The sequence below is a fragment of the Gopherus evgoodei genome, chromosome 2 (assembly GCF_007399415.2).
Source record: "Gopherus evgoodei ecotype Sinaloan lineage chromosome 2, rGopEvg1_v1.p, whole genome shotgun sequence".
In the NCBI taxonomy this organism is placed as follows: Eukaryota; Metazoa; Chordata; order Testudines; family Testudinidae; genus Gopherus; species Gopherus evgoodei.
This window is the reverse complement of record NC_044323.1, coordinates 234,188,333-234,205,293: the sequence shown is the minus strand read 5'-3', so window position 1 is coordinate 234,205,293 and position 16,961 is coordinate 234,188,333. Positions and strand designations below refer to the sequence as shown.

Here is a 16,961-nt window from a genome sequence, read left to right as displayed (position 1 = left end):
ATTGAGTTGTGCTAAATTTGACATCATGACCCTCCCATATAGTGGCAGCCAGTTCTTCAGGGAACCTTTAGACTAGGACTTGAAGAAAATAAAAAGGTGAATAATGTGCCTATCACCCAGGAAAAGTTGGAAGCTTTCATTTCCCGTTCTTATTTTCATGCCCAGCGAGACTTCAAGTATACCTCATCTTTTGATATATCAGAAAGGAATAGGAGCTTTTTATTCTATCAGGTCGGAGGTACTGCTTGTGGTGGCAGTGTCCATCTCCAGTCCTATCAAAAGTCATAACATAAAAACAGCCATACTGGGTCAGCCAAAGGTCCGTCTAGCCCAGTATCCTGTCTTCCGACAGTGGCCAATGCCAGGTGCCCCAGAGAGAATGAACTGAACAGGTAATCATCAAGTGATCTATCCCCTGTCGCTCATTCCCAGCTTCTGGCAAACAGAGGCTAGGTACGCCATTCCTACCCATCCTGGCTGATAGCCATTGATGGACATATCTTCCATGAACGTATTTATTTCTTTTTTGAACCTGTTTTAGCCTTGGCCTTCATAACATCCTTTTGACTATTTTATTATCCTGAGGATACTTCAAATTGAAGACGTATTTCTTTGCTTTCAACACTAGTTGAAGGGTCATTTCTTAAGACAGAAGAGTTAGATCAGTTTTCAAAAGCAGTTACTTCCTGCATCTTTCCCTGCTGTCCTGCTTCCTTGTCTCCTGGAGAAGAAATCCAATATAAAGAGATTATTCAATATCTGTTCAGCAGTAGAGACAATGATGAGCAACTCTCAGAATCCTGATCAATTTTGTTGATCAAAAACAGATCTCAAAATGATTGTCCTATCTTAGAGTTCCATTTGGACCCCAGATGGAGTCCACCAATTCAATGTCCTTAGCAATTATACCAAATAATATTTTAGCCTCCAAAACACTTGCTTACTTTTTACATAATCCCCAGGCTGAAGTAATACCTTTTGGTTTTGTGTTGCACGTCTTTTTCAGTATTGTGCTCTGCCTTTTGGATTGTCATCTGTACTGTAAGTTTTCACCAAGCTGATGTTAGTGACAGATCCATTTCTAGAAACAAGGGTTGGCAACTTTTCCCTATTTAGCTGATTTGCCATCAATATGCCCTGGAGTATTCAGTCTTGTGCACCTTAGTGCTGATCAAAATGATCCTACTGACTGAAACTATCTTGAACATAAGAATAGTGAAGCTTACGAGAAATTGGCCATCTGAAAATGAATAGATTGAGGAACTGTTGGGTATACTTGATATAAGCATATATTTAAAGTGTATATAGAAAGATTTCTATATTATTTTAATAAAAAAAAGTTATAACCCTTATTTGAAGTGCTGGTTTATACATTTATATACATATATTTAACTGGAGAGTGCTTCTATCAAGCATATTTATACATTAGAACCTCAGAGTTATGAGCACTAGAGTTACGACACCTCATTTGGAACCAGAAGTACACAATCAGGCAGCTGCACAGACACCACCCTTCCCCCCCCCACCAACAAACAAACGAAAAAGCAAATACAGTACTGTGTGTTAAATGTAAACTATTTTAAAAAAAAAGTGAAAGCAGCATTCTTCTTCTGCATAGTAAAGTTTCAAAGCTGTATTATGTCAATATTCAGTTGTAAACTTTTGAAAGAACAACCATAACTTTTTTCAGAATTATGAACATTTCAGATTTATGAACAACCTCCATTCCTGAGGTCTCTAATTACTGTATTTCAATATAAAAATACTCATTGTGACCCTCAGGAAATGTTGACTTCTACCAAAACAAACACTTTCCCAAACATTGTTTGGAAAGACTCTTGAGGTTCATTGTAAGAATGGGTTTCTCCAAATAGATGTATTGAGAGAATGCTTTACTGAGTCCTTTCATGTTATGATTTCTTTACTGATTTCAGCTGAAGCATTCAGTGATAAATGTGAGGTTTTTATATCAGTGCTTCAGACTTTTCAGTAAGATTCCTCAGACCATATGTAACATGGATTGTAAATCGACCTGTGCAGAAACCACAGTTGTTAGCTCTCGTTTTAGGGTTAAGACAGTAATTCAGTCAGTTCAGTACTATGAACGTAAACAGTTTCCCTTGGACTGATAACAGGTGCTGTTTTCCATGAATATGTAAACTCATGGAATAGCAAAGGAGGGGGTTACATTAAATGAAACTTATCTTTAAAATGTTAGGATCCAGTTCTCCAGACACTTCTCATTGGAATAGCTTTGATTACTATGTTATTCCATTGACAGCAATGTTTGTAGAATCAGTTACTTGCTCTATATTTCAAATTTACTCACTGTTTTTGACCTCTTAAATATTTGGTGTGTCATGGGGTAGATACACCCTAATACGAGGTGTCAGGTTGTATGCGACAAATAATGGGTTACAGCTCAAGTGGCTAGAGTAGATCCAGCTGTCCTAGCCTATAAAGCAGGACAGCATGGCCCTGTAAACAGAGCCCATGGGGCTGCCTTAGCCCACAGGGCTGTGTGGCCTCGCAGCTGAAGCCCTTGAGTAGTGCCTGCACCCCGAGGTGGGTAGTGGGACCCTGGCCCACCCTTCTCCACCAGGTACTGACCCAGGGCCCTGTGAAACCAGGATTCTGCAGTTTGGATCAGTTTCCTGTTTTAACAGTTGTGTTCCCATGGTTGCTTCCTACCCTTGATTCCTGCTTTGTGAGTTCTCCTCGGGGTGTCAGCCTTCCGATTCACTCTCATCCTCTAGGGTCTAGTGGTTCTACCGTTGATCCCAGCAGCTTGGCCTCCATGATCGATAGCCCCTGCAACTCTCTGGCAGGAGCCTGCAATGTGTGTGCACTCTCCTCCTCAGCCAGCCCAGACTGAGCTAGACTACTCCCTTTTATATCCTGTCTCCTGGTTGAGCATGCCTGGCAGTGGCAAGGGGGCGTGGCCTCTTTGGTGGTTAACCCGAGTGGGATCTGTGTGCGGTAGGTACACCCTGCCACACACCTTATCCCTCAAGCAAGGACCCAGCGAGGGTCCTTCTCCTTCATCCTCCCCTCCTATTCAGGAAAGGCAGCCTGCATTAGCATGAGTTCTACTTATATGGTGTAGTACTGTGAATGCATAGTGCTGGAAGGAGAGGTTGACCATCACATAATCTGGATATTCGAGTCCTTCATGGTGTTGATCTGTGCGTGGTCTGTGATGAGGTGAAAGGGGCCCCCTAGTAGGTAATACCTTAGGGCCTCAATTGCCCACTTTGCTGCTAAGCCCTCCTTCTCAATGGTGGCATATGTAGTCTCCTGGGAGAACAGCTTCCGGCTCAGGTAGAGCATGGGACATTCCTCCCCATCCAGCTCCTGTGACAGTATGGCCCCAAACCCCACTTCTGAGGCATCCGTCTGTAGAATGAATGGCTTTGAAAAATTTGGGTGAATTAGATACAGCCCGTCACAATGTGAAAGATAAGAACCCTGTGATGAACTGTACAAATTCAGTTGAGCGCATACACCAGGGATGGGCAACCTTTTAGGCCTGAGGGCCGCATCGGGTTTCTGAAATTGTTTGGAGGGCTGGTTAGGGGAGGCTGTGCCTCCCCAAACAGCCAGGCGTGGTCCGGCCCCCACCCCCATCCGACATCTTTCCTCCCCCTGCTGCTCACCTCTTGACAGCCCCCACTGGGAATCCTGCCACATCCACCCCCCCCCCGTTCTCTGTCCCCCGCCCGCCCCCATCCCATCCAACCCCCCCCCGACTGCCCCACCAGGACTCCTGCCCCATCCAACCACTCCTTCTCCCTGCCCGCCCCAAGGCCTCCTGCCCCTAACTGTCCCCCACCACCCCATCCAACCCCTCCTCTCCTTCCTGACTGTTCCTCGCCCTCTGACCGCACCAACCCCTATCCCCACCTCATCCCTAACTGTCCCCCGCCGCCCCATCCAACCTCTCCTCTCCTTCCTGACTGTTCCTCGCCCTCTGACTGCACCAACTCCTATCCCCATCTCCACCCCTGACCACCACCCCAAACTCCCCTGCCCTCTATCCCCCTTACCCCTCCCCTCCCCCGCTCCCTGCCCCCTTACTGCGCTGTCTGGCGCATCGGTGGCTGGTGGTGCGACTGCACCAGGACAGGCAGCCATGCTGCACAGCAAAGAGCACAGGGTCAGGCCTTAGCTCTGCAGCTGTGCTGCCCCGGGAGCTCACTGCTCTGCTGCCCAGAGCATTGCGCTGATGGTGCGGTGAGCTGAGGCTGCGGGGGGAGAAAGAACAGCAGGGGAGGGACCGGGGTTAGCCTCCCAGGCCAGGAGCTCAGAGGCCGGACAGGATGGCTGTAGTTTGCCCATCTCTGGCATACACCATCGCTCTGGGGTTTAAAAAAATAGCTTAGTTGCAAATACAGTACACAGGATCTATCTCACACATCCTCTCCTGACATGTCACATGCTACTTTGATCCAGTGTTGGCGGTACTGCTAGAGCTTTGATTTAACTTAATTGTATTTTAGTCTTTGCTAGACTGTCTTGCCTGTTTACATTTTACTGTATTTATACTGTGTATTAGTGGTTTACATTTTTGTTTTTTATTTTTATTTTTCCGGTAGCACCCACAGTGTGCTAGGCTCCATACAAACAGAAAACATAGAAGTTTTAAATATGGTGCTGGTTTTATAATTTATGGAGTGTATTTCCCAGATCCTGTTTTTCTGCCAAAAAGTGTTGAAAGTTTTAATGATTGTATTAGTTTTTCATACTTTCATCCTTAATTAATTATGTGATGATGTTATATTATTAGTCCCTTTTAACTGAAACAGCAACGGGTTGGTGCAAGGCTTAGATTTCACTCTATTTTGCCAGCACATTAGAAATTGTAACGTATTTGGCATAATGCTGTTTTTTGTTTATAACTTAGTTATTGTAAGTATTGGCAGTATTGCATTATATAGATGGATACTTCATATAACTTTACTTTGACTGATATTCCTATTTCTGGTTTGTGTCTCTGTTTTTATATTACGGTGGTATCACTTCAGTTTGTCTCTCTTTAACTATTTGTTATTATTGCTACAGTTATAGGACATATGTGATGTTAGCTGAATCTTGTGAGCAACTGGCTCCATCGAGTAATACTTAGGTTTTGCGGGAAACCTGCTACAAACCCTTTACATTTTTAGAATATTAGTTATCTGCAATTTATACTAATAAGCCTTCTTAATGCACTGATTTACAGTTCATTATTAAAATTGTGTCTAAACTTTTTCTGAAAAATAGTAACTCTCATGTTTTATCATCTTTGTGTGAACAGAGACTCTGGTACCCAATCCCAACTCCCATTACCTTGAATGGGAAGATGGTTTGTGTTCCCCTGCAGAGCGATGAGTAGAAGTTAATGATAATAAATTGTCTGAAATTGCAAACCAGACATCTGTTCAATGTTTTTCCATAGCAGTTTTATTACTTTTTTAAAAAGGATTGTTTGGGGGACAACCTAGAGAATACTTTTTTAATGTGTCTGTAAAAAATAGCAGGTTTTGCTTTTTCCACTGTCAAATTAGCAGGTTATTTTAATAATGAAGTTATATGAAGATAGCTGGAATTATACCAGAATTCCTGCCAGCTGTGATATTGGGAGCACTAAACGTATATGCAGCTTACTGTTACATCATACATTAAGTCCCATTTCATTATTAGATAGCATACCATTCAACTTTGAATTTTAAGTTTTTCTGTGCCTTTTTATGACTAATGTTTTTAGTGGGATTTTTTTAAAGTAACTTTTATTATTGTGGTCTTTGTCTCTTCTGAACTGATTATTTTGTGTTCCATGATGTACTCTAAGGCTAAGATAAGAAACTTGTACAGTAACTCCTCGCTTAACGTTGTAGTTATGTTCTTGAAAAATGCAGCTTTAAGCCAAATGACGTTAAGCTAATCCAATTTCCCCATAAGAATTAATGTAAATTGGGGGGATTAGGTTCCTGGGAAAAAAATTTAGCCAGAGAAAAGACATTATATACATTTACAGTATAAATTTTAAACAGTTTTAAACAAACAATATAATACAGGTATAAATTTTAAACAAACAATTCAATGCTGTATTCAGCGACCATGATTGTGAAGAGTAGTTGAGGTGGTGGAGTCAGAGGATGAAAGAAGGTGGATCATCCAGCTGCTCCCCTTGCTGTTTTTTCCAAAGTGCTGGGGCGTGCTCAACCTCCAACTCTTCCAGCTCCTGCTCCACCCAAGCTTGCCCTGCCTTTTCCCACCCCTGCTCTACCTGCTCCTCCCCCCGAGCATGCCACATTCTCGCTCCTCCCCACGCCTCCCGCCCGCAGCAATCAGCTGTTTCGGGGCGTTCAGGAGGCTGTGGCCGGGTGGGGAGGAAAACTGCGTGCCTCGTCCTTGCTTCTCCCCCAGAGCCTCCTGAACTCTGTGAAATGGCTGATTGCTGCAGGCGGGAGGTGCTGATCCACAGGGCTGCTGGCTGGTAGGAGGCACTAATGGGGGTGGAGGGGAGCTGCTGACCCACTCTAGGTCCAAGCCCCCACAGCCAAACAAAGTTATAAGCAAACATTGCACAACATTAATGAGTGTGTTCTCTAATTGATCAGCGACATAACAAAATGTTAACTAGGATGACGTTAAGTGAGGAGTTACTGCATTTAGGAAAAAGCTTTTGGGAAAAAGTTATACTGATTGTGAGTTGACCAGTTAAGTTTACCGGAAAAACAAATTGTATTTGAAAGGAAATAGGTATTATAGAAAACTTTGCTTCTATGTCTTTTAATTTCGATCGACACAATTTAACATAACAAATGGCTTTTAGTGTTATGGCGCCCTATTACGCTGTCATTTTCTTGAAAGTTATCTTATCTTTCCTTGAGGCATCAGCTCACATGGCACTGCTGTCAAATCTTAGCACCTAAATATAGACGCCATCTTTCAACTTCAAGCTGTGAACCACGTGTACACATTTTATCCAATGAATTTGAGTATTATGAAAAAAAGTGTGCTTTTTTTATATGACCCCGATTGACTTAAGTATGTGCTTCCCTGTAGAGGGATGGACTTGAGCACATGCCTAATTTTAAGTTATTGCTTAAATGCTGTACTGGTTCAGGCCCCAGTGTCTTGTTTTTTATCATCTTTAGGACAAACCTCACAGTATCACTTTAAGCGCAGGCCTGCTGAGCATTGTACATACACTCAAATATGGCAGTTCTTCTCTAAAGAGTTTACCATCTAAAAGACAGTCACAGGGAAGAGAAGACAAGACTCATTAGGAGATCCAGAGGGAGGGAATTGACTAAGATTTTTGCTCCAGCATTATTCTTCTATTATATGAAATTAGGATGGAGGTGATGTTTGACCCAGTCTAGTTATTGGGATGAAATAGTAAGGAGGAAAGCTTCAAAGGCAAAACGTAGCTATTTACTCCAGTATATTTATGCCTACAAGCAGAACTGATTGCCCACTATAAGATGAATTGTATGATGTTGCTGTAGTGTTTTTATTCATTCCAAATATTATAGTTTATTAATGATGAGTTAAGTCTTGCCCTTCATTGAGCTCATTGAAATTACTTCAGTGATTAATTTAGCCCATTAAATTCAGTTGTGATTAAGTATTAAAAAAAAAAAAGAAAGATGTCCAGTCTAATATCTCAATCCATTTCCTTTAAAGGAATACGACCATGTAGCTTATACCACCAATTTTGACCTACTTTTAACTTATTTAATAGGGAATATCCCCACAATGCAATTTTTAAAGATCGACAGTCAAGAAGGGGTGTGAAATGGTGGTTAGAGCAGAGACCTGGGAGTCTGAACTTGTGGGTTTTAGTCCCTGCTCTGCTGTTGACTTTCTGCATAACTTTTTGACTCGTTACTCAGTCTCTGTGTTTCTATTTAAAATGTAAATTGTAAAATGGGAATGGTACCCCGCAAGGTAGGCAAGAGATGTGATACTTATCTCTAAGGCATTTTGATAGCCTCTCCTACAAGGGTCTACAGAAGATTAAAGGTGCAACTGTTTAGGTCACATCTACAGCTGCATTTGCTTTCTTGTTGACATAGCTGGTGCTGCAACATAGCTCTGGGAACTGAGATTAATCAATGATGCTATTAAGCAAATAGGGAATTAGAACACAACATGGTTGCATTGTGTATCCTAATCAACATATTGTGGGGAGAGGGAGTATCAAAGTTTGTCAATCAGTTTAATTGTTGTGTTTGCAGATTTCTAAATAGATATGACACATAGCAGAGAGAGAAATAAAAACTAAAAGAGTTCTGATACATCATTTAAAAATAAGCTCACAGGTATAAAATTAACATAGACACATGTTCTGGCTTCAGTTTAAGGTAATAGCATTGGCCTATGGATGATGGAAGTGGATTTGGTAGACCCTCTCTCTTTTTTATTTTTATTATTTTTAATTAAGAAATCTTTTCTTCTAACTGCATATTAGCTATATAAAATGCTTCTGTAGTGTGCTGATCATTTAAGATACCGAGTCATAAATGTGGCAGCTATTTGAAATAACACTGTGAAAATAGATAGTTATAAATCTCAATTTATTATTTTTTCTTTAAGGACTACTACACCAGGAGAGACTAAACTTTTAGCTTCTGAAATCTATGACATCCTTCAAGCTTCCAACATGGCAGACATGGACGGTGTGAATGAAATGAATTCTTGCCGGCGGAAAGCTCAGTTTTTCCTGGGCAGTACAAATAAACGTGCTAAAACAGTGGTTTTACATATAGATGGCCTTGATGATTCAGTAAGTAAATCTTAAGTACTTTGTAATCATTAGGAATCAGACTGGAAATGATAGGAAAATACTGTGATAATGTGCATGCGTATTATATTCAAAACATACTTTGCACCAAAAAAGAAGGGCATTCAAGGAATGCTTGTGTTACTTTCATGTATGCCAGCAACTCCTGTGAATCATATTTTGAAATATTGATATATAATTTAAATTCACCCAAGATGCTTAATACAAGAAATATTAATGGCTAGTTGCTTTGTAACTTTGTATTTTTAAATAATTCCATTTCCATCTTTGCCAGTTTTGTTTCCTGTTTCAGTCACCTTTAGAATAAATGAGGTACTGCCTTTTATCTATCTCAATTCATGATATCGCTCTGTGATCAGAGAATTGGAATCAGAACCATTCCTTACTTTTCACAATTGCCTGTACAGCATGAGAGATGCTAGACACTGACTAATCTGCTATTATAACTCTAATGTAAGGAAAGTTGAATTTTGTTAACTCCCTTGTGCTACATCTTTTTGTAGTCCGAGATGTTTTCTACTATAGTGACCAGACTGGCACTTGAGATAGTGAGATCTCACTGCATCTTTATGTAATGTCAAAATGACTTCTACAGATTTATCCAGCATACCCCTGTGTACAACACCCCAGGGCTATGTTTGCCTTTTTACGGCTGCCAAACAGCATGTAGATTGTTTAAGCATGTTCTTCACAAGTGCCCTCAGGTCTCTGTATCTTCAGCTTTGTACCCATTTTAAATGATCAAACCTGATCCTTTGTTTTGTTACTTTACATTTTGCCAAGTAAGCCTGTCTGGGAACCTAGTTTATCAATAGCATTCCCTCCTCATGTTTTCTTGTGAGTACATTTAGCTCCTTTTGAAATTAGATTGTATGCCAAGTCATTTATATGGGTAGTAAAGAAATTAATACTTATCTTGGAACCCTTCACTTGTTTGTGATATAGACAAGCAAAACTCTATCAGCACCACTTGCTTTTATATCTTCAAACCAGTTTTTAATCCATTCCAATAGTATGCTCCTATGAAGTTTACTAACATTGTAGCTCATTTGTGCATCAGAGTCTCTAAAACTTCTCTAAAACCCAGATAAACTCTATCCACTTCTCCTTTGTCTGCCAATTCAAGTACATGCAGTCCTGTAAATGGACTGAGGCCAGCAGGTCTGAAGACCATTTATTTGTGTTCCCTGACAAATGGAGCTAATGCAGCTTTTTTCCACAATGCTTAAATAGGGCTGCCCAGAGGATTCAGAAGGCCTGGAGTCTTTGGCGGCGGGGGGGCCCCGCCTCCAAAGACCTGCCCCAGGACCCACCGCCACAGGTCTTCGGGGCACTTCGGCGACAGATCCCCTGATCTGCTACCGAATTGTCGATGACCCGGAGCGGAAGAAGCTCCGGGGGCCCGGTCCCTGCAAGAGTTTTCTGGGGCCCCCAGAGCGAGTGAAGGACCCCGCTCCAGGGGCCCCGAAAAATTCTCATGGAGGCCTGAGGCAAATTGCCCCTCTTGCTTCCTCCCTCCCCTTCCTGCCCCCAGACGGCCCTGCACTTAAAAATTGAAATTGCAAAGATATTCATTGCCATCATAGTAAAAAGTGTATAACAAAGTATTTAGATGTTTGAATCCAGAAAGCAGAACTTCAGGCTTCTCCGGTTGCCTGGAGTACACCAGTATGTTTTCTCAGCTCATTATTAAAGGAAAAGAAGAATCTGGCAGTGTGCTGGTTGGATTAGCTAATATACATACTTCTGAGTTTTATGAGACTATCAAAGAAACCCTAGTGATAGTCTAGGTGCCTGGTATAACACAGCAGCAGTAAAACATCCCTACAAAGCAGTTTTAAGTGTTAGAATAAGTTGGGAACTATAAAATGGCAGAGGATGTGAACAATAACAATAACTTAGCTTTATATAGCACTTACCTGAGACCTAATCTTTAAGTGTGTAACTTCGTGTATGTGTATGTATACATGGCTGCCCTTGGCTTTTTTTTCCAGGCCTGTGAAACATTATTGCTGTCAAATAACTAACTTCATCCCTGCCAAAATTAAAGCAAACCAAACAACTTATGTCTCCGATGCCTCTTCCCTGCCCCAATAATTGACTCTTGTCTGCAGTGATGATCCATCACCTACCTCTGTGTATTCCTGTGAAATAAATAAGAGTCTGTTTTTATTAAATTATTTTTCTTTTTAAACTTAAGCACTATCTCAATCTATCAAACACATCTGCAGGAATTCAAAGTTTTGAATCGACTTTCATGTTTTTTTGGGCCTATGAATTCATGTCAGAGTTGATCTATTTAAGTCTTTTTAGCAGTTCATGTTCTGTAGGAGTAATTGGAAATCCTGTAAATCTTTCATGTCTTGTTGGAGACCTCAGGTAGTTCTTGATCAGTTCATTCAAAATAAAGCTACGTTCTATAGAATTTGATAATGATCTCTATCAAAAAACAAAGTGTAGTACTACGGAAGTCTGTTGATTGATCTACTGTGGTCTAATCTTCCCAATAAGACTTTATAGTGGTAACAAATGGGTATTCTGTATAAATTTAGCCAGAGTTGGCAGGATTTTTTTGTCAGCTCCAAATAATCAGAATCTTTTTTATTAATTTTTAAGAACACTACACTAGAGGAAACCTTAGCACTTTTGATCCCAGTTTTTGTTATCTCTCCCACTCCCCCACCAACTGTAAATGACTCATCTACAATAATTACTTCACAGTACGCAGAGTTGGCCTGATGGTTTTAGGAACAGTTGGCAAGATGAGTCTTTGATATGCATCTCAGACTTAACTGACTCATTATGTAAAACATGGATACCTGAGTTACCTTTAGGTTTTGTTTTCCCCACCCCTAGGTTCCATGCTGTGACAGAAGGATTGGCCAGCTGAGGTTTGTTCATAGTTGTCAATGCAAAGGACAGCTGTCCAAATAGATGGAGGTTGCCAAGTTTCCAGCTAGTGAAGGGGATTTGTACACACTCTGGTGAGGCTTAGCTAGCATTCATATAGTGTTTTACAACTTAAAGTAGTAAACTATCTGTGGAATAGGTATTATCCTATTTAGGGAAACAGAGGCACAGATTGTATGATTTGATCAAGCTCTCAAAAGGGGAGACTGTGTCAGTTGATGTATGTATCCATGCAATCATCCCTTGTTTAGTCTACTAAAGCATGTTGCCTCTCACCCTCTTGTGCCTTCCGTCCTTGTGGCCAGAGGTGGTTTTATTTGTTTTTCACTTGTACAGTGCTGTTTGCCTTATCTCTTTCACACACACACAGTTTTGTGTAAAGATATTTAGCCTAGGCCTGCTATATTGCTACAATTCTAATTATTAATGTTCTTTAATATAGTCCAAAATGTTCTGACATTCATACGTGCATGGAAGTAAACTGAGTTTTGCCTCCTATGTAGTCTAGCCCAGGGGTGGTCAACCTGAGCATGAGAAGGAGCCAGTTTACCAATGTACATTGCCAGAGAGCCACAGTAATATGTCATCAGCTCCCCCACCCTGCTTCCAGCACCTCCCACCCACTGGCAGTCCTGCTGATCAGCGCCTCCTCCTTCCTCCCTGCACCTCCCAATCAGCTATTTTGTGGTGTGCAGGAGACTTGGGGGCAGGAGGGAGAGGAGCAAGGGCACTGCAGGCTCAGGGGAGGGAGTGGGGGCGGGAAGGGGAGTGGGGGCAGGGGAATGGGGGCAGGGCCTGTGGCAGAGCCAGGGGTTGAGCAGTGAGCACTCCCTCCCCCCCCCCCCCCCAGCATTTTGAAAAGTTGGCGCCTGTAGCTCCAGCCCCAGAGTTGGTGCCTATACAAGGAGCAGCATATTAACTTCTGAAGAGCCACATGTGGCTCCGGAGCTGCAGGTTGGCCACCCCTGATCTAGCCGAACCAGTTTGTTAGCAGATCAATGAAATGAATGTTTCTTTCTGTATTGAAACCACTATTGTCTAAGTATTGAGCAGTAACTCAATTATTACTGTATAATAATATTAATATGCTTATATAGTGCCTTTCTTTCAAAGACCTCACAGCACTTTTCAATTAAAATTAAATACTAAGCCATAAAGAAATCTGATTTTGAACCTAACACTTGAGTCTATAAGACTGTCAAGGGGTGTGTGTGTATTTGTGTGTGTGTGTGTGTAGATATAATATAAAAATAAAATCTGGTAACCCACTACAATGTAGCTTTTTTTGTTTGTGATAGCAGTCTTCCAATAGATATTTTACTCTCTTTGTAATAACCATCTTGTTTTCTAAATATTGAAAAAGTAATAAAACAAGTGGAATAGATGCAACCAGTATAGGTCAATGTAATATTTATTGCACGGTAGGCATTGTCACTTGCTTTAAACATAACATTCCATTGTTTTTTTTAACCGAACATTTTTTCCCTTGAAATCAGAGTTAAGATTATGCTGTGCTTTGATGCCCATGAGCTGCCACAGATGAGGTAGCTGAAGGATACAACAGCTGCTTTGATGCATTCAGTCAGTTTGGATACAAGGTGTCTGATAAATAGCAACTTAAACACTAACTACACATCAATGAGCACTCCACTCAATCCGGACTTAACCTCAGGGGACTGTTTAGCTGATCATACGGAGAAAAACATTCTTTGCTTTTCAGCACTTTTTCCTGATTATTTACAGTTGATTCCATCCTTATTTGACTTTTAAAATGTAAGCAAAAATGTTGTAAATTTTGTTATGACAAGATTTGTAGCAATATTAAATGTCAGTATATGTGTATTAAAAATAATTGTAACCTGCACTATTTTTTTCTTTTGCAAAATTACCTTATTTACCAGCTGTCTTAAAAAATGCAGTAGTTTGTCATAGCATCAATGGTTAGTATTTTTATATCGCCTTTGCATGTTAATACTTTATTTTTTTTAGTCTCGAAGGAATCTTTGTGAAGAAGCCTTGCTGAAAATTAAAGGAGTTATTAGCTTTACATTTCAAATGGCGGTTCAAAGATGTGTGGTACGAATTCGCTCAGACTTAAAAGCAGAAGTAAGTACTTACAACTGTGCTTGCTTTAAGGCCTATGCATCTGTTGCAGTTCTATAACACTAAAGTCTGCCTTTATTTTCCATGTATTTTCTCCCCCTTGTAGGCTTTGGCAACAGCAATAGCATCAACCAAAGTTATGAAAGCACAGCAAGTTGTGAAAAGTGAAAGTGGAGAGGAGGTGAGATACAGTTCATTCTAAATAGAGGTGGATCTGGCTTGGATCTTTGATACCTGTACTACCATGCCAATCGTTTCTGTCCCTAAGGAACATACATCGTTGTACTTGTCAGAGATTCATACACAACGTAAAGAGGTTAAAGTGTATCCATATAGTAGTATTGCTAGAAATTACTGTTGAACTATTGGCAAGGGATGTAACTGTACAGGACAGCCGTCTCTTTCTGACAGTAGAATCTCCTGACGTGGAGAGATGAGTCTGGAAACAGAGATTTGCCTTCTTGACAGAAACGAATGATGTGGCTTTATTTCGCAGCTGTAGGGAGAGATGGTCTGACTTTTTGGTGGTATTGTTTTACCTTAAACCTGTACTTTTCTTGCATACGGTCTAAATAAAAAATGATTTGACAATACCTAATATCTACCATGGCAGTTATTTAGGGAGTGACCCTGAGAGGTGTTCATTGCCTCTCAGGATGAGGTCCTTATCTTTTTTTTTTTAATTCATTTTGATTCACATCATTTGACATTTTCTTGAACTCTTCTATTCATCAGGTGCTGGTTCCATTCCAAGATACTCCAGTAGAAGTAGAGCAAAATACAGATCTTCCTGACTATTTGCCAGAGGATGAAAGCCCTACAAAGGAACAAGACAAAGCAGTATCCCGGGTTGGGTCACACCCAGAAGGTGCAGCCAGCTGGCTCAGCACAGCAGCCAACTTTCTGTCCAGATCTTTCTACTGGTGACTTGCGTTTGGGGTTAAAGGACTGCATGAACAACCGACAGGGTGGCCAGTTTTCCACTGGTGTGGTGAACTGCCAAGTGCAATTTGCAATAAATTATCATGAAAAGATTTTAGATTACACAAATGTATGCTGCATTTTACATTTTATTGGCCATTTAGCCTGTTAGGCGGGTCAAAGGACAGAGGCCTCAGATCAAGTCGCTTTTGTTTGTTTTCATGTACATTTTATTGTCTCCTTTTTTTAAATGGGTCCATTATTAAAAACCAAACATTTATGCTTATGGAGCTTTAAGTTTGACTTCACATGAAGCAAGCGATAGGGAGAACCCATTCAACTCAAGTCTCAGGACCTCTGAAAGGAAATTCTTATTACTACTAGTTGTGCATGAATCAAAATGCCTTTTTTGTTTTGCCTTATTTCAGATTTATTTCTTTTGGTTTTCTAGACATTGATTCCAGATGAAAATATACCCTGCCTTTGTTTTGCCTTTTATTTTTGCCAATCATGTTCAGAACCAGCATTTCATGTTAATTTTCTGTGTTAAAATAAAATTGCTACACATTGGAACTTTATAACCCCTCATGTTCATAGAAATATTTTTCAGCCCTTAAACCACTGGTGAGCTATGAGAGATAAGGGATTAAATGATCAGAAAGAAATATGTATGCATATGTTATACAGTGAATAAACTGCTGTAGGAAAATCATTTCAATGATGGGTATGAGTGACTTTGTGTATATAGTACCAGATGCTACAGACTGCCATTTAGGCTGGTTAAGAAGATCATAGTCCCACAGCTGTGATCTGCTCAGGTGATGGTTTATTGCAGTTTCTTCTGAGATAGAAGGTGGGTTGTTGGCCTTACTCAGTTATAGTGTCCACTGTAAGTGTATATAGTGTTAACTGAAACTTTATAAACTTGAAAAATAAAACAAATTGAATGCCTGTTCCACCACAGTGCCACTCTCATAAATTTTGTCTTTCAACTTTTATTGCTTAGTAGAAATCTGATCGGTAGTTGTTTCCTCATATTGCCTTTCATGATTTTCCCATGAAAGCATATCATCTTGGATAAGACAAAAACCATACCTGAACAATTGGCTTTGCCTTGTTGCTTGCAGACAGTGTAAGTTTAAAGATGTCTTGGTCATTAACATCTATCTGTTTCGTGACCAGAAAAGATAACAAAAGTAGGTAGAATCTATGAAATTAGATATTGGAATATTAGTAAGCATTTTCCAGTGTTCTGAAAACTACAGTACTGCTTTGTTGCCTCACAGGAATACAGCTAAAAATATGTAATGCTATTATAAAACTGACGAAAAAACGTGGTTTTTGTGATGACATCCATGCTATAACATTGACTACATTTTTCAATTTGGAGAGTGAGACAAACATTTGGTCCATAAAAGTCACTCCCCAGTGTCATAGTCAGAGAATAAAAATCATTCACAGGCTGTCATATTAATGCACAGTGTACAGGAAAGAATGGTGTAAAATAGCAACAGTAACAAAAGTCAGAGTTGGCCCACTCAAATTCAGTGTCATTTGGGGACGAAAAAGCTTACTTGCAGACTAGATGTCTCTGTCTGTTTTTTAATGTATCTAGCTCATTTTGATTCAGGTTTACACGCACAGATTGAAAATACAAGCTTTCCAGGGCATGTATTGCTTTAAATATGTAATATTACTGATATTGCTATCTAGAATGTTACAGTACCAAATGTGTTTCAAAAGCCCTCTGTTCTATAGCCATGAATGCAAAGTTTACTTTTTTCTGTTAACATGTGTTTGCATTTTGCATTACTGCACATCTACTTATTAAATTAGTATACCCCTTTGGATATTAATGGTTCAGTACAAGTAGATATTACAGTTTGTGTGTTCAATCTTTAGGTATGCTATTTTTTGACAGTATTGCAGGTCTTGTAGAACAGTTAAGGCATCTGTACGAGTTTTTGAAATATATTGTAAAATAATAAAGGGTAATATAACTAATCTAAACATACTCCTGTGTTCTGTAGTTTTTGAGATGTAGTAATGACAATTGCCTTCTGTTATGTTCTTGGGTTTTCTATTTCCAAAAGCTCATGTTCTTTATTTTTGGATTTCAAAAGAGCGAAACACAAATGCCTTATCATAATATCAAATGACCCATGCTCAACCATTTCTTTAGTATATTATGCCCTTCGTGTGGCAAATATTTTTTTTGAATGTGCTTTTATTT

The 16,961-nt window shown here is 40.1% G+C and overlaps 1 protein-coding gene across 6 annotated transcripts in view; it reads left to right on the top strand.

The window, feature by feature from the left end:
• Window positions 1-16,742, top strand: part of ARMC1 (armadillo repeat containing 1) — a 45,434-nt gene extending 28,692 nt beyond the window's left edge. For all 6 annotated transcript variants that reach the window (XM_030553177.1, XM_030553178.1, XM_030553180.1 and 3 more), the window contains 4 exons: window positions 8,587-8,776; window positions 13,694-13,810; window positions 13,914-13,988; window positions 14,543-16,742. In XM_030553177.1, coding sequence (XP_030409037.1) covers window positions 8,587-8,776; window positions 13,694-13,810; window positions 13,914-13,988; window positions 14,543-14,734 — 574 coding nt within the window. In that variant the 3' untranslated portion in view covers window positions 14,735-16,742. The remainder of the gene's footprint in view (window positions 1-8,586; window positions 8,777-13,693; window positions 13,811-13,913; window positions 13,989-14,542) is intronic.
• The last annotated feature ends 219 nt before the right edge of the window (window positions 16,743-16,961 follow it).